The sequence below is a fragment of the Poeciliopsis prolifica genome, unplaced genomic scaffold (assembly GCF_027474105.1).
Source record: "Poeciliopsis prolifica strain line A6 unplaced genomic scaffold, Auburn_PproV2 SCAFFOLD005, whole genome shotgun sequence".
In the NCBI taxonomy this organism is placed as follows: domain Eukaryota; kingdom Metazoa; phylum Chordata; class Actinopteri; order Cyprinodontiformes; family Poeciliidae; genus Poeciliopsis; species Poeciliopsis prolifica.
The window spans coordinates 13,972,971-13,991,609 of NW_026562380.1; the positions used below are offsets into that span (position 1 = coordinate 13,972,971).

At 38.2% G+C, this 18,639-nt stretch overlaps 1 protein-coding gene across 2 annotated transcripts in view; it reads right to left on the bottom strand.

Moving 5' to 3' along the window:
* The window catches only part of fmn2a (formin 2a), a 37,665-nt gene that overhangs the window by 8,419 nt on the left and 10,607 nt on the right, over positions 1-18,639 (bottom strand). The window contains exons 6-13 of one of the 2 annotated variants that reach the window (XM_055029651.1): positions 18,416-18,557; positions 15,771-15,858; positions 11,411-11,472; positions 7,121-7,212; positions 6,913-7,042; positions 5,122-5,268; positions 4,493-4,552; positions 3,702-3,822 (exon numbers count right to left, since the gene is read on the bottom strand). In XM_055029651.1, coding sequence (XP_054885626.1) covers positions 3,702-3,822; positions 4,493-4,552; positions 5,122-5,268; positions 6,913-7,042; positions 7,121-7,212; positions 11,411-11,472; positions 15,771-15,858; positions 18,416-18,557 — 842 coding nt within the window. The remainder of the gene's footprint in view (positions 1-3,701; positions 3,823-4,492; positions 4,553-5,121; positions 5,269-6,912; positions 7,043-7,120; positions 7,213-11,410; positions 11,473-15,770; positions 15,859-18,415; positions 18,558-18,639) is intronic. The other variant, XM_055029652.1, reaches the window with a different exon arrangement.

Genomic DNA, 18,639 nt, shown 5'->3' on the forward strand with positions numbered 1-18,639 from the left:
AAGGAACAGTGCTTTCTCTATATTGGATTATTTGTGAATGTCCCACAGTTCTTCCAGAGATATTTCTAATGGTCAGCCCCCACTCCTACACCACTGGAAACTACATTTAATGTCAATGTCTGTTACATCACTCATCTGATTTTGCCAGCTAATACGGAAGTTTGCAGGTATAGCATGAATTGATGTGCTTTTGCATGGTCAGCATTCGCCCTTAGAGCACGGGTCCTGCAACTTTGGATGCATATTTCTGCTCTGAGTCAAAAGGCTGAATTTCCTCACCAAAAGCAATTCAGCTCTTTGGAGGCCTGGTAACGAGTCGTTCATTTGATTCGGGTCTGCTAGATCAGAGATGCACCTGAAAGTTGTAGGGTCGTGGTTCTCGAGGGTTGGATTTGAGCCTGGTGGGGTTTGGGAATTTTAATGTCACAATCCAAACTGCTAAATGGATAAAAATGCCAGAAAAAAAAAAGAAACCAAACAAAAAAAAAAACTTCCGCTTATCTTTTTCAACAAGACAAACATTTCCTTATTGCAACATACATAGTTTATATCTTGAAAGCTGCAGGATTTGACTGTTACACAAAATATTTGTACATATTTTTAGAATCTGTCACGTTGTCGTCACTGAAATGGATTAGACAAACTGTGGAAAACAGTTGTGCTCCTCTCCTACCTGCGAATCCATGCAGGTGTAATGCGAATTGTTTATATCATTTCAGATGTCTTACTGTGCATGAACGTTTAAACAAGGAATGTTGTCCAAGTACAAGTTCAGACATTTAAATGACAAAAAGGAATTTGATGCTCAAAAAGTTTTTGCTACATTGTTGTGTATTGTCTGTGATGTCATGTTCACTTCACTGTGTAATGACTTCCTGACACATGTATTATTGTTGTCTGAAACAGGAATCAATACTCTACTGTATACCTTTTCTTTTCTGCAACTCCTTTGCACTTTTCAACATCAGACACTTCCCGCGATGGTTAGCAGTGAGCGCTGCTGCTAATTTAATGCATCAGAGGAGCTTTATGGCAGAGGAAAATCAATATTTGGAGAAACTGTTCTGAGAAATAATTGATTTAACAGCAAAGTTGCATAAAGATTAATGATGAAAAAGGACTGTTTGGGGAATTGTTGATCAGGCTGCACAAACTCATCCACGGAGACTTAAAAACCAACTAATTTCCTTCACCTGCAAACTGTTAAGCTCTTGGAAAGTGTTTTGCATTTGGAATTTGAATTAAAAACGTGAAGAACATGCTTACCACATATCAGTGTCAAATAAAACACAAGCCATTCCTTTTTTTTTTTTTACCTAAACACCAGGCTTGGTAGTGTCAGTATTTATGTATGTCTAAGGTTTCTCTTAAACCTCTGACATTATAGCTTTGATTTAGGAGATAAGTAGAAATTTGTAGTGAAATACAGTAGGATCATAATAACTATTTGAATGTATTTTTTGTGTTCTTTTTACACTTAATTTGAAAGCTTATTGTGAAAAAATGACACCCTTTTCTTTTGTGGGATTTTTCTTACCCTGAAAGATATTATTTTTCAGGGTAAAACATGATTAAAATGAAAAGATATTCACTATATATCTCATTCTGAAAAAAACAAAACAAAAACAAAAGCATTAACCTGCAAAACATCTTGTTGAAACTGTAATGCCAAACCCAACAACATATAGAAAGAAAAGACAAAGTGAGCCGTCAATGGGTTTTGGAGACCTTGCAAAGGTCCTGAGCTAAGCCCTGTTACAAATTTATGATCTTTGCTTTCCATCCTGGTTTGTGTTGAGAAAACCACCAACTTAAAAAAAACTGTTAAACAGAGCAGAAAATATACAGCTATAATTATGCTAGAGGCTATTTGTGAAGTTGTGAGCAGAAAGTTGAGCCGACATGCATAGTCGCTTAGAAAGAAAAAAAAAAAACACCACAAAATTTACTTATCACAGTTGTGTATTTAATCTAAAGAAAATTTTAAAAATCTCCTAATTAATATGAAAAATAAATATCTTCCCCATATATTCTAAAGGTGTGCTGATTGGCCACCGATCATAATCGACCAATTTCTGTGAAAAAGTGTATGTTTGGTGATTGCCAATCACTGTTTCTTGTTGCTCATCGTCTGCATCTCACTTTGCAGCCTGCGTGTGCAACTATTCCCTCTTTCCCTCACACTGCACGCGGCATCTAATCCTGTTGTGTGGAACTAGGACGCTCTGAGTTTGAATGGGGATGTTTGCGTGTAGCGGCGGAAAATTACCTCGGGGATGAAGCACGTCAAAATACATCAACACAACAAGTCTAATATGTCATTTTAAAAACAAGCATTAGACAGAGTTTGGTTTCAATTAGGCTCAATGCAGGGGAAAAAAAAGGACATCTGGAGAGTCCAGTTAGCAGGTAAAGCAGCGCACAGCTACCAACACTCACCTGGACTATCATCATGGTCAGAAAGCTGAACAAATAACCTGAAAAATAATTTACGTCTTTGAGCTGGCAGTGTAAGTTGCTGGATCTGCTCTCACTCTTGGACCGCCGGTACACCATACTGGCAATAATATTTCACAGACCCAGCGCCGCTCGACCTCCACCAGGCAGTGAACTCTCACATCGAATATCTGCTTAAAACTGCAGCATGTAACTTAAAAAAATATAGATATGTATGAAGATAACAGTATCATTTATACTAAAACAAAAAATTAATAGGCATTCCAGGCGATCGGCAGAGATCGGCCTCATGGCTGATTGGTATAGGAATCGGCAGCAAAAAACCTGATCAGAGCATCTCTCCGTTCAGGTTTTATCTTGCTCTTCAGAGGTATTGTTATCACTAAGTAATAGCAATAATAATACAGCTATTAAGTATAATGGTTGTCCTTTCCAAAAAAAATATCTTTGACAGTTTCAACATATTAGTAGATTATCACTATTTGTTGGGTAGCTACTTTAGATCTGCAGGGTTGTGACGTCTTTGTTTTTTGGTCTCATTGTAGAGAATTTGTTGGATAACTATTCTGAATAACCTACACTTCCACTACTATTCTATCATGCCTTTCAGATTTTAAACAAACTGATTTACATGCCTCAGTTGCCAAAACGGATGGTTGGCACGCAAATGGCGAAAGATCATCTAATAAAACAATATACAAGTCAAGTCTTTGACAGAGTGATGAACAGTCCTTTTCAGCTTTGCTAGTACATTTGATGAAAGAGGGTGGACAGGTAGAGTAAATTCCCTGGCCACAACTGCAAACTTCATATATTCTGAGCTTGGACTTCAATGAGACGGTAATGGCATGCCAGGTCTGACAGAGGTATATCTGAAGAGTCACATGTGGTTCTGGTTACCTCGTCTGCACGATAAACAGATGCTATCTCCATGTTGATCTGCCTTTTCGGTCCACGCGTAACCATAGCTGCTAAAGTTTGGAGGATTACGATACATTTTTGCAGAAAAACAATTTTAAAATGTGTCTCGGATGATTTTTTTCAAAACGATTTATGAGGGGATAAATCAAATTACCAATGCAATAGCAACATAATTTGATCACTTAGGAACACCCAAAGTTTGCAATTTTGTAACCTTTCCCTAAATTTATACTTTAAAATTGATGACTGCGTCAAAAAAAAAAAAAAAAAAAAAAAAAAAGCAAAAAGAAAAAGAGAAGTGTAATGTAGGTTAGCGGTGGTACCGTTTAAATCTTTCTTCAGCTTGCGCAGATCTCTTTCAAAGTCCTCAAACTTCATTTGGGAGGCTTGAAAAAGGTCCTGGGGCTCAGGCAAAGGGTAGACGCACGTCTCTCTGCCAGCATCCTGATAAATGACAACACACATACATGCTTGAAAAAAAAAAATAGATATGATGCAAAACACACCACTGTGTCACAGTCAATCTTCCTCAAGGAGGGGAGGGCCTCTCCATCCCAAACACGCAAAGGCAAGCTTTAAATAAATGCCGTCAGAGACAGACACAGACATATCAACAGTTTAAATGTTTTAGAAAAAAATGGACAGAAAGTGCTATAAATAGTGGACATAGTTCTTAATGAAGATACTATTTCTCACCATCCGAGTTTCTAAAAGGCCATTACAAGAGCTACAGCCATGTCACGCAGGTTGTTTTTGGCAGGCTGAGTTACTGAGTTCATTTCATCTGGAGCAGCAAATTATTTATGCTAACACTTCTTTGGAAGCGGTGCCAGGGAGCCAACTGAAGATTTGAATGAAGCCAGAAGAAAGCAGAACATAAGCCAGAGATGAAGAGGGGAAGGCAGAACAACAACAAAAAAAGGCGTATGAGAATAACAAAAAGAGAGATTTGTCTCCGTTGCAAATGAGAAAAGGGAAAATAAATAATTTGATAAAGGATAAGCCATGGTATCCTCTGGCAAGAGAGGAAATGAAAAGAGAGCTCTGGAAGGATTTCTAAGCAAATCAGACTAAAACACAGGAGTGATTCAAATAAACAGGAACCAAAACATACCTCATCAAAGTGCTTCAAATAGTAAGCAACAATGTAAGACAAAAGGCTTGTAGAGTTATCCTAAAAAAAAGACAAGAAAGAAAAAAACATTAAAAATAAATAAACCAACATCTTTTATTTATTAATTTGAAGCAGCATGTTCTAATTTGTGCTGACATAAAAACGAAGAGGGATCTGAGAAGCTGGCAATAAATCAAGACAATGGAAGAGCAATGCAACAAAACACAATTGTGCCGGACGAGTCATCATAACTCAGAGTTAGTGGAAAGTTTCAGTACTTGCTCGTTCCACCGCTACATACACTGACGGCACCCTTTCCTTTTATGGGATTTTTAAGGACACACCGAGTATGTTGTGATACTGACTTCGAGTTGTAAACAGAGAGACTTGGAGTTGAAATTCTTAACGGCCATTGAATATGAGGCCTGTGAGATTCTTTCATATCCAAAAAAATTACAACCGGAAATGTGATAATGATTTTGAAATAAAGTTGTGGATTAATAAGACAATTGTTTCTAACGTGAAACATGGACACACTGGGGATGGATGTGGAAAATGTAAGATTTGGACTTTCAAGTGTGTACATCGAAATTTATATTCAGACCAATAACACACCAACAAAAACTCACACAGCTTTTGACATCCTTCAGTTTTGGCAGGATGTCCAAGGTGAAGCCATCCGCCTGTCCCCGAGACCGATTGCCTCCGTTCATGAAGTTGCCAAACGCTAGCACGAGGCCAAGCACCTGCAGCACAGCCTCGCTACTTTGGAGAGTCTGTGGTAAAGCAGAAGACACAAAGCTTAGGCAGATGATTGATGGGTAAAGCGCATAAATTTTGTAATTTACGTGCTTTCCACATAAATTGCAAAATATGAACTTTTTCAAATTTTGTCACATTAAAGCCAGATACAAAGTAGAGCGTAATTCTTCTGTGAAGAAACTTGATGACTGATGTTCAATTGTTTTTCTAGAAATAATCTGGAAATTGTGACATGCATTTGTGTATCCTCCCCATGAGTCTGTGCTTATGTTTATGTGCTGCAAATTTAGCCATTTTGCTGTCTGTCTCTACCTTAGCAAAGTATTTCTATGCTTTGATGATTGTCCTTCTGAAAAGAACGCTGCTTCATGTCCACATCTTTAAAGTCATTAATGCTTCATTTCCACTGCTACCGAACATGTACGGCATTCAGGTACATGGTCTGTGAGAGTCCAATTTACAGTGCAAACACTCTCCTTATGCCAGAATATAAAATAGCGCACCCAAATGCACTGGCTGACCAATGTTGATCTATGGGAACGAGGTACAACAGATTCCAGACAGACCAGTACTTAGCTTTCATCCATCTCTTCTCACCAGCTTCACTGCCCCCTACAGCATGATGTAGATCAGTGTTATTCAACGCTAGTCCTCAAGGCACACTGCCATGCATGTTTTAGGCATTCCCCTGCTTCAGCACACATGATTTCAATTGATGGCTGATTAACAGGCTTTTGCCGACTTGTGATCATCTGAATGGGGTGTGTTGCAGCAGGGAATCATCCAAAACATGCAGGTCAGTGTGCCCTAACTCTGCACCATGGTGTGTTCTGGATCATGTGCAGGTTTTCTACTCGCACATGGAAACTGGTATTGTTTGAATGCCAGTTAAATTTTATCTACCTTCTCTGAATTGTGGATCCCTGCTGATCCTGAGTTAGTGAAATTCTCGGTATCTTTTCTGAATTAATGTTTCCTTTTCCCAGTCTGTAAGTCTCAAAGTTTTGGATTAGGGTTTGTCTCTTTCCAATTCTGGCTGTCATAAGTTTAGGATATGGTTTCATAATAAAGCTTAATTCCTGACATTTCTGCCAAAGAGAAACCTCTCGGGCCTTCACTAAGAAGTTGTAGTTTTATGACATGCAGGCAAACTAATTCTTATAAGGGCTGACTGCAGAGGACAATTACTAGCATAGGATTTTAATTAGGAGTCCCAGCGTTATGGGGTCTGAGTATAAATGTATGCCTGTAGATTTTGTTGATAAAGCAGCTTTTAAGAACCTTGTAATATTTTCCTTTGGCTTCACAATTATGCACTTGCTTGCATAATTGTGCTAAAAAAATAAATCAAAGTTGGTGATGTAACAAGACAAAATCTGAAAAAATTCAACAGGTGTGAATTTTTATTTTTTTAATGCTTTGTGCAGTGATGCCCAAAGTCAGTCCTCAAGGGCTGGCATCCTGCATGTGTTAGTTCTCTACCTGGTTTAACTCTCCTGGATCCAATGATGGCTCATCAGAAGGTCTAAGAATATTGACCAGCTGAAATGGTTGTTACAACCACCAGGGAGAGAACGAAAACCTGCAGGATAATGGCCCTCGAGGGCCAGCTTTGGCTTATTGTATTAACATAAAGAAGGAAAAGGCCAATGATTCACCTTACACACTCTTTGCAGAATTTCGATTTTACGCAGAATTGACGTGATGCACTCATGAAAAGTTGATTGGAACAGGATGCAAAACACCCGCTGTGAGAAATTGGGAATTTGTGATAACTGGAACAGAAATCTGGAGACGGGACAAAATGAGTTAAATTAACATTACAATTTATATGCTGAATTTGATTCCTGATATTTTTATTCTTACTGTTCTGGCTTGTCCAGTGGCTTTGCATCATCCTTGTCTTGGCTGGATTTCATGTGTTTCTTAATAGACTCAATCTCATCATTCTGAGCCCTCTGTCAAGGAAAAGTGTAAGGTGAAATGAAAACTTTACATCATAAAAATGAGTAAAATCTGATGCTTTCTGTAACATGACCCTAAATGACGTTCCACAAAATTAAGATAGAATTAGAAAAGAAATTAAACCAAAGCAGCAAAATTGAGACACAGCTTTTGAAAAGCAAAACTAAAGGTAAATTAATAAGTTATAAATGTCCAGAGAACTTCAGAAAGCCCACGGTATCCTAAATGCTCTCTAGATGATGATCTGAAGAAAATGTAATTTTCTTTAAAGCTTTAAGGATTTTATTACAAGCCTATCACAAATCTGCTCAAAATCCATTAAATCCATTCAGTTTTCTTCCCCCACAGGCTCACCTTCTAGTTTCTTTCTTTTGATATGAACTAACTAAATCTCAACCGCAATTTTTCTTTTAGATTTACTTTACAAGTATCACAAATGCCATAGTTGCCTTCTGCTTGATTACATTCCTGACCATTATCCTGCTGCCAGGCGCCTGACCACAGTTTTATTCAAGGTGGTTTCATAAAAGCAGCCAGAAATGCACTGTCATTTCACAAGGAGGAAAGACAATGGATGTCAATGTTTTTGAAGGAGATAGGTAAAACACTAAAACCATCATCAGGAAGAAAATGTAAACACTGTCTCCTGAAGTTGATCGACCAACCGGTCTGAGTCTCAGCACTTTGGTTTTTCCAGCCGCCCCTCCTGTCTTTCCCCATTTTTTCCCCCCTTCTCTGGAGTTTGGCCCCGGCATGGATCCTTGGAAAACATCAAACACCAGCATCAAACGAACTGAAAGCCCGATTAGTATTCTACACACCGCTGCCTTGTGTCGGTAAGGGCAGGCTCTTCGAGATGTTTTCAAGTGTAAATATATTTAACACAAAGCAGATCCTTTTCAAAGGGCAGCAGCAGAGCCCGGCAGTGTTTGGTGTAATTGGGGACAAGTAGGCATTAGCGTGTGATCCTTGAATTGCTAGGGCATGTTGGAGCGGTTGTTAGCATGAGAAATACAGTCCCATGCGGAATATCCAATGCAAACTCAAGGAGGATGATATTTTAATGCTAGAATCCGAGCAGTAGCCAAGTGGTATTCATTAACTAGGTTTCTGGTGCAAGGCTAAACAGATCCAGTCAGAGTATAATCACTGTTTAAGTCACTCAACTTTCAACATTGAGGTTTATGAAATTTATGAGTAAGCCCCTGGTCAGAAATTGCATCATTTGAATTCAATAATACCACCAGGTGCTCAGAAAAAAATCACTCTTCAAAAGATCTATGTTATTCAACTGTTTATTACATCCTTGCTTTATTTAAAATATATCCACGTTCTGAAGTTTCTTTTTGTTTTTACCTCCCTCTCAACAGTCTGCAATTTAGATTTAGCAACGCTGCACTCAAACAAAAATGTGAATATAGACTTTATTCCAAAGCTTAATTTTTAAAGAATTTATTTTTGCTTATTATTCCTGGTGATGTGCGTGGAAGGTTTATTATATTAGTAACTTCTGATATAACATGATCTTTATAGCAGTGTGTGCTTGTATTTTGTAGGCCCCATTTTTAAAGTATCTGGTTTGCAGTTTAACTAATATCTTCTTTTTATATATGTTAGAACAATCACACACTTATGAACATGTCATTTTAAAGCTCAAGCTTTTCCAAAAACACCTACAAAAAAGCCTTAGCATCCAATTAAATAAGGTAAAAGCTTAGAAAATACCAGATCAATTATTTTGTAGATTAAAATATTTTTTTTCATTAGCTGAGGCAGATAATTATGCAGGAATATATAATTAAAGTAAATATTTAAATCATCTGAAAGATGAACCGATGTGACATTTAAGATGTAAAAAATGCTGTTCACATATTTTTTCACCCACTCTTGTTCTAATCAACAGATACAAAAGTTAAAAAAAACAACAACAAATGTATACTTTGAAAATAATATGGATTTTTAAATATGTCCACATTTCTGATGCTATATTCAAGCATGTGCATGAGCCATGTTTATAAACATGAGCGTCTGTCGTCTTGTTTAATGCGATTCTGGGACAATGAGGTATTGTCATGACCCCAGTGACATTTCGCCGGCTCAAGCTAAAAAAGTCCTCCCAACCCGCACTGATATAAGAGGAGAGAGATTAGCGTTCCGCCGTCATTGACCTTTTCTGAACGGTGGTGGCCTTGTCCAGACAACTATAATCTGTGGTTGGCAGACTGAACGACTCTGCCCTGCCTCCGTGCATCTCTATCTGCTAGTGCAGAGTGCAATGTATACACAACTGTGCGGTTCGACTTGTTTGTTTGTGAGCATGTTTGTGAGAATGAGAGGAAAGAAAAGGAGTGAGGGAGAGCAGCTTGTGATCTAGCTCCTAGCACAGCGAGTGAGGGTGTAACCATTAGGAGCCCCTCGCATTCCTCAAGACAGGCTGACTGTGCTGCCAACTGTGGTTTAGGGGGCTGGAGACCCACAGACAGGATGGAGTCTTGCAATACAAAAGAGAAACAATTTGGCTCCTCGACTCAATAACACAGCCTCAGGCCATACAGGGGGAAAGGAGAGAGAGAAGGGGGCTTGAAGTCTCAGGGTGAACGGAGAGGTTGGAAGACTTTTGATCCTAAGTTATGACACATTGGTTCATGACTACAGCTCGTCTCAAGCCACAGTCTCATTCCCATGATCAGCATTATTAATATGCCTCTGGCGGCCAAAGGTCCAGGCCTCTTCTGTGTAGTGGTGCCAAAAATCCCTTCGCAGGAATTTCACAGCATCTTAAACATGCTTTCCATTGAAATGTGGAAAATATGCTCATTTTCATGTTCCATAATTTACTGACCTGACTTTAAAGGGGTCCTGAACCGTTTCATCTGGGCAGAGGAGATTGATGAATATGGATTTACTCTTTATAAAAGAGAGCCTTCATTCCCAATATGAAGACATATGAAGATGTACTGACGACAGCTCAGTGATTCACTACGAATGTCATACAATCCAGAGCGCCCATTATGCTTGGCAAAGCTTTTCAATTTTCTAAAACTTACTTGGTTTTCTGTTTTCTGTTTTAATTGACTTTTGTCAATTACTTGACAAAAGTCAAGTAATTTTCATTCGTCATGTAAAAAAAATTATGTTTGCTATGTAAAAGCACTGACTTTCTTCCAGGACAGACCAACACATGAGTGGCAGTCTAGCCAACCAGCTCACATACCAGTATGACTTGTGGTTTGTCTGTTTGTTTTTCTGTCTAATAGACACTTCCTTTGTTCGCCCCTTTCAAGTTGAACATGGAGTAAGAGCTCCACTAAGGGACATTTGTTCAGTGATGTGGCAAATCTGACAATGTATATCTCATTTTATTTTATAGATAACAAATATGGTAAAGTGCATTTTATTTCCCATGTTCCAATTGTCATCATCTATATTGTCCTCTTCTTTTAAAAGTGTAGGTAGAGCAAAAAACCCTAGAAATTCATCTCATCAATGAAAATTTCCAGGTTTTTTCTAAGAGATAGCAACTTGGAAACTGGTGGTTCAAAGCATCCACAAAATTCTTAAGATCTTCAAAGCCATGACAGTGACTGGGGTCAAATGTGGTGAAGCACAAAAATATATTTATATACCATGACTTCAGAATGGACTCCTACATTATCAACATTGACTTGTGACTTTACTTAGACCTGGACCTTTTGATTTTGGCCCCGTCCTCATGAAGACGCAATCAGGTGTGTCTGCAAAGATATTTCGTTGTTTAGATTGCAAGTCCACACTGATCTGGCATTTTGGAAACAATTATTTTTGAAAACAGATCCCAGAGTGGATCAATTTCAAAATAACGGTTTCGTGTTTCAGTGAATATTTTCAATCATCTGGCCTGGTCACATCAAACTAGGGAACAAAACAGACTTATCTACTTTGCCCATCTTTACTTAGGGTTAGTGTTACCAGAGAAAATAGTGGAACAATTTATCCATAGCAATAATTCTGCATCACTGCTTTTTTTCTTCCTTTCACAGTAATGTAGTCTACGTTGACATGTTGGCACTTAGTATTGTGTTGTTCTTTCTGAAAGCAATTTATGCCTTCTCTTAATTCTTACTAAGACTTCAGATATCCCTTTAAATAAGTGAATTTGAAGAACTCATATTTGCTAAAGCTGGACGCTGTGTGATAATGAAGCTCACTCACGTTTTCATAAAGTGCTTGCAGAGTCTCCAGATCAACAACAGTGTTGTCCATATTTAGGACAGCTGTGGACAGAACACAAGGGTGACATGGTTAGTGTTAATACTAACACCGAGGCATGTCTTGACATTTCTTTACCTTTAAAGAACACAATTAGCAAGTCAGAAATCACAGCAGCACAAACAGAGCCCCTCTTTCATAAGCAACAGATTAAAACCGTTTGTTTGACATAAGCCACAAAACAAGACTGAACGCTTTCTTAGATCTAAAATTCCTGCTTCCCAAGGCCTAAAGGTAGCAGAGAACAAGGGTAAAATTACCCCGTATCACATGCCATGCGCTGGGAGTAAGTAAAGTTATCGGTTCTCATCGGGATAGCATGTGAAAAGCCACATGCTGTACATACGTAGGACTTAGAAATCTGTCAAAGACACAAAGATCTGTGTTTGAAGTTCTGTGTCTGAATTCCTTGTGTCGCCTTTTTGTCTCGGCGCGAGGACCTGGCGCCCGCGAGCATTAATCCTTTGAAAGTAAATGTTTAAAGACAAACAGAGCTGGGAGATCTGTGGTGTCGAGGCTGAGGTGTTGCCGTACACACAACTGCCAAGTGAAGCAGTCAACACCTAGATGTGCATGTTCATCATGCAGTAGGTGTTGAAGTTATTCACATTGTTTTGACCTGTTGGAAATCTGACGGGGTGCAGGAGGGACATTTGAGTGTCAGGCTCTCAGAGGAAAAAGTGAACATGATGGAGGTTGTTATGAGTTTCAAAATAGATGAAGAAAAAAATTAAGTATTGATTAGAAAAACCAAGACATGTGGGAAGAGGGGACATTACGCTTAAATGTAAATTTGACGCCTGGAAATTGACGTCTGTCTCTTTACAGCAGTGCATCGCAACAATCCTCTATGATACCCAGTTCTTAGGAGTGTTGGACAGGGAAGTAGTTCAAATGATAAGCTCAGCAGACGTTTAGTTCCACTAGGTGTTTGACAGCTGCTGCTGCCACTAGTTTGTAGGAGTTTTGAAGGAAGACAGAAGGAATGGGTGCTGTGTGGTGTGAGAGATCAGCAAGGAGTAGCTTTGAATTGATAGGCATTGCATTGTATGAGTGGATGTTTAAACACCCCCTTAAAGGGAGATCAACTATTTCTCAAACATGTGTGAAAGAATTAATATAATATATAATAGAAAGCTAAAAAAAAAAAAATCCACTTAAATGGATATGAGCTCATATCTCTTCTTTGAAACTCAAAGTGTTTGAAAAATCTAAATTTATTCATTCACCACTGACGACTTGAGGGCCTGCCTTGCCTTTGTTGAAGTCTGGACTTCCCTTTGGACAAAAATCTGAATATTTTTGATCAGCTCCTTCCCTGAGCTCTTTTGGACACGTTTCATTCCTCAGAAGTAACTACAAAACATCCTATTCTGTCACATTTACCATTTGGTTCTCATTACCATCTTTGCCACTGTCTGTGTGGGTACTTTGATTTGGAAAACCAGTTATTAAAAGAAGTAGGTGAGAGTTGTGTCATCGCTGTGACGTGGAAAATCCAATCACGCAAAAATCAACAACAAAAAAAATTTGAACCCATCTGTCCACATGTGTCCTAGACTGCCGCATGTGACCCCAGCACGGCGGCGCCGTCAACCACAGTCTTGTGGGGAGAAGAAAAAAAACAAACAAAAAAACTGCTCCTCTAAAGCCTCACAGGAAGCAGACACTGCACGGAAGTGTCCTATGAAACATGTAGTGTGTCAGCCAAGTCTGAGAACAACCAACAACAGCTGTGGGGAAAGTAAAGGGAAAAGTGTTGATTCCCCACTGAGCGGCTGAGCTGTTCGAAACCAACAACAAAACTTTAATGATTCATAACTTGTTTTTCTTCAAGTTAAACCATCCAAATGACAGCTTTGGTAGTCACTGTCACTATTGTGGAATTCAAAAGGAAATTAAACTGATTCACAACCCCTATTTGGAGCATTACGATGCTTTCATGAGTGAATCTTTTGCCTCTCAAAACAGTCTGACGCATAGCGACATAAAATAATTTCAGATAAATGGGATCTCCAATGTCTGTGATATATTAAAAAGACTTTTCTAATATCAATAAATATTAAAATCCAAACATTCTGGGAATGAAGCAAAAGATACTGAGAATTACTCCACCAAACCACCAAAGACACACACTATGTTCTCAGTCTGTGATAAATTGAAGTTTCCAATTAGTGCTAATTATAGAGCGTTTCAAAACTGTCCTAACATAGGAGATAAATGGCAGTGTTAATGACAGTGGCCCTCTCCTGCCCTCCTCCTCTGACCCAAAATGGATGCATCAAATACATTATAGCTGGAATCTTAACATTTACGCATGTAATAGCTGAAGATGCTGCAGGTTTTAAATCGTTATAAATGTTCTCCTTTTGAAGGATTTAAAAGAAAAAAAAAGGGAGAATGAAGAGTGTTTAGACACACGGATGAGCGAAGACTTGAGCGCAATCAGAGGGTAACTAAAACAGGAAGACTGTCGGTTCCCATCAACGTCTCCAGGATGACTTCACCTCTACAAAGCCGCCTAGACAAGATGGTGACAACCTCAGAGAGCCGGAGAGCCGCAGAAAAACATGATGTGGGTGTTAAATGCGATGAGATTACCAAAAATGAGAGCAAGCAAAACCAGAGAGGAGGCGGCGAACAAAAGGCTGAATAACTCAAGTGACTTTTAGTTTGATGACTTTTCAAAGTGAGTGGGGACTTTACACAATCTGAGTACGCTCTCAGCAAGCCTCAACATTGTTTTGCTTATAACAGAGTCATCATCTTATATTACCACAATTAACATTTTACTTTGTGCCAAAACGTTATGTTTGTTCAGTCTGTGTTGGCAACAATTCCACATATTGAACATCAATAACTATTTAGTTTGATTAAGGATTTCTCTTGTCGGAATGGAGGTTGAGCACAGAAACTTACAGCAGTTTGTAAGTTTCTTCACGTTGAACCAGCATATTACATACTTCAGGGCCAAATATTAGTGATTGGGTACAATTTAAAACTTTATCAAAGTCCATGTCTCCAGCAAATAATTGGTCCAGAACCTCTTTACAAAGAGAAGTGTAAAACGAGGGGCTGTTTTTTTTTTTTTTTTTGACCAAGCTATCAGTTTCCACGCTTTGACCGTTTTTATGCAACCAGATACATTTCTGATGGCTCAAAATTATCCGTAGTGCAAGAAAGGAAGCAAGTGTCAAAACCTTCTTTCACTGTCTCACATGTATCGCATACAACATGTTGAGCCAGGCAGGCACTGTACCAGAGAAACCTCCAGTCACTCAGTGGACCGGTTCTGAAACTGTAACCTTTTACATCTTTGGAAGGCCTTGACATTAGTAACTGAGATCATGGTACCTACTGGAGACAGCTATAACCCCATGTTTCCATTAGAAAAAAAAAAATAAATAAAAAAAATAAATAAATCACATTAATATCCAACCTAAATGTCATGGTTGGATTTTTCCGTTCGGAGACAGCAATTACTGAAAACTTTAAGTACTATGGATTATCCACAGATTACAGCTTTCTTGAAATGATGAAACAATCTGTAGGAATATGTTTTAACAAAAATAGGAAACAAAAGAGCAATCATTCTTTTATTTGACAGCTAAAGGTTTTACTGAGTTAGACTCTCTAAAGTCTTGTCAGGATAATAAGACTGGTTTTGTTGGGGAAGTATCAGTGGATTACAACAAGACTGTAAAGCCTAAGTAGCCACCTTGTTTCTTTAGGTTGATTGTACCTGCTGTCATGATGATTAATCATGATAATCTTAGGATTTCAACTCCAAATCTGTGCTCACTTATTCACAGCTTTTATTTATACACTAGGATTGAATTTATGGAGCCAAAGTGTTCAGCATTGGTATAGTTATCAACAACAACAACAGAAAAAATAATAATAAAGATTTTACTTAGAATGCAGTACAGAATCCAGGAATAACTATACTTGTCACATACAGAAAGACCAAAACTGGAAATGCAGAGGAATTAATGAAAATCACAATTGTGAATTTTTAGAAAAAGCCACACTACTTCCATCTTTCCCAAATAAATGCATCTCATTTCTGTCTTCTACTAAATAAACCCTACAGTCAGTATATTATGGCATTTAATATTTTTTACCAAATACATGTGAACATTTGAGCCAAATAAAAATATATTCTACAGTGCCACTTTATTCTTCATAAAGTACCGCAGTCATCTGGCACAAAGTCAAACTCCAGATTCAGGAAAAAAAAAACAACAACAAAAAAACACTTGCTTCCAAAACAAAATAAAACAAACAAACAAAAAAAACTTACCATTCTGGATGTCCTTCATATCCAGGTGAATACTGGACATCAGGATACCGACGGCTTGTGAACGCTTGTTGCTCAACAATTTTACCACCTACGAAATGAGCACAGAGACGGCAGCAGAAAGGTCAGGAGAGGTGAGGAAAAAACATGTAAATAAAAAGCAAAGAGTTTGTTTTTGGACATAACATCATTACAGTCTGTTAATTTGTGGGAGCAAGAACGTACCCTGCAAATATTGATAAACACGTTACTAGATTTTCCAAGAGAAAAAAAAAAGCGGGATTTTATGAATCAAAGTTTCCAGAAGTGATTAAAATAAATAAAAAAGTTTTGTGAAATTTTAGCTCAGGATTTATGCGAGTCAGCAATAAGTAAACAGTTTTCTAAATGGAAATAAAGCCCATCAAAATGACATTAAATGAGTCAAAACCCCGAAAAGACATGGACAGAGCATCTTAAACAGTGCCTAAAGTTAACTGTTAACTTTATTAAGGCATCACCCACAACTAATATCATTATTGTTTGTTGCAATGAATGTGAATTAATAACATACATGGGACAAATCATAAGCCACAGTGTTCCTTGGCTAGCAAAAGAGAATGAACAAGACAGAAAACCCGAAGCTCACTGTGATCCAGACAGAACCCTTTCACTGAAACCAGATCACACAGACCACAGACCTCGTAAACATACAGGAAGTTGTATCACCAGGCCCCAAAAGTCTGTTTCCCTGGAAATAACCACAGCTTTGATGGGCATGGACTGATGTGATACTGTCGGAGCATCTCTTTTTAACAGGCCAAGTTATTCTCAATAATCCAACAGAAGTGTTCACACCACTTCCACTTTTTCACAAATTGTAAAGTCACAAGCAATATCTTTATTGTATTGGATTGTTAATTATTCCAATTTTGTTTGTTTTTATTTTAAAAGGAAAAGGCATACATTGTTTTTTTTTTGTCCAACAAAATCTCATGAGTGCAGGCTCCAACATTATTCCGTCTGGGAATATCTCGTATTCACCTCAGTTCACCTTTTGTCTGTCAACTCCAGACAGTTTCTAATGTGTTAGTTCTCCGGCACGCAGGGTTTTATCAGGCTCTGCAAACGCATAAACAACTTTAACTCATAACAAAACACATTCATCTTAAAAAAAAAAAAGATGATAAATTATTATCTCAACAATATTCTTTGTAACATTCAGCTTGATGCAAGACTGAAGATGGTTTTATGCCTTTTTTAACCAGCGCCTGAAAGATTAATCAGATGCAATGGTTTAACATTCTCCACGGAGTCGCTTGTTTGTCCTTTTAGTTTTCCTCTGAAAGAAATCGTTTATTCAGTTATTGAAACGTCTGCCAGTATTGGTTGTCATAAATCCTGTACAGCTCTAAAAAAACTCACACACTCTACAATGAATTATATGTCTATATTTTATAATTTCCCTGAAGGAAAATACCAAAGGGATTAATACTTTGTATCTATCTGTCTATAAACTGTATATCTATACCAGTTCAGAATGACCATCTTGAACCTAAATATCTCACTTTTAGGCCTGGAAATGTTTTTAATTCAGTACAATTTGTTGTAAAATAGTTCGGAAATTATATTTAGTTAAACCCTAAATTGATAAGTATTATAAAAAAGTAATAAAAATAGACTTGAAAACAGTTTGGTAAGACCGATTGCCACCATTCCGTAGGTGAAGAATACAAACACCGCACCAGTTTACGTCAGCAGCAACTCAAACCGGCTTAGTTGTAGAGTCTTATACTAAAATTATTATTTTAAACAGGCATTGTTTTTTCACTCATAGAAAAGTGCAGAACACTTGTTTTAAGTGAACTACAGGGCAGAATACTGAAAGGTAAGTTCCATGTATTTGAGCAAAACTTAAATTAACTTTGAACTTGGTGCGTTTCTAGAAAGTTTCATGTTAATTTCATGGTTCAGTTCAAGGTCTCATAAACTAAAAGACTTCCCAAAAAATGTTTATGCCTTAAGACTAACATTTCATCTCTGCCATAAGTACAAAGTATCCCCCAGAGTCTCAATTAGATGGGTAAAACGTAGTTCCCCCGTGCAACATTATTTGTGATTTAGACGCATAAATTTGACCAACAGCACATCAATTTAAGGATGACGACAAGAGCAGCTTTAAACTGTAGATCAAATGTTTGACTTGGAAATTGATGGAGTGGCGTAAAGTGTATTGGGGCGAGAAACAGTCTCAACTATTAAACCAATTCATACAGAAAGCACAATGGGAGGAACCACACCATGAAATACAACTCCCAAGCTTCTCTTGCTCTCCCTCACTAATTTCCCTTCCCGCTCTCTCTTAGCAGTCATCGTGGCTGTGAGGTTTCCTCACCGCACGCGAGTCTTTGGCTCGGTGCCACTGGATGGTCACAAGGGAGTCGGTTGGGAGCCAGAGCTCACACCACATAATAACTGTCTGGCTGCAGCAGTTCCTCCTGCCAATCAAAGTGACTCTGGGAGCGACAGCGAGGAGAAATGGAAAGAAACGAGGCATGGATGGAAAGTGAAGATTGGGAAAGCTCCAAAGAAGGCCGCAGGGAAGAAAAAAAGTTATAAAATCAGAATAGGGAGAGAGGACTTTGCCCAGCAGTCAGGAGGACACGTACCTGTTTGGCCTTTGATTTGCTGATTGTATCTGAAATTGGTTTCTTCTTCTCCTTAACAGCACTTTTGGAGAAAAGATCCACAAATTCTCCGAAATCAATTGTTGGCTCCTCTATTTTTTCCCACACCAGTGGTTCGGGGATTCTGGAGGCAGGATGACAGATTAACTATTTACTTTTAAAACAAGAGAAGTTTAATATGTCATTTCGTGGTTGAAAAAGTATAC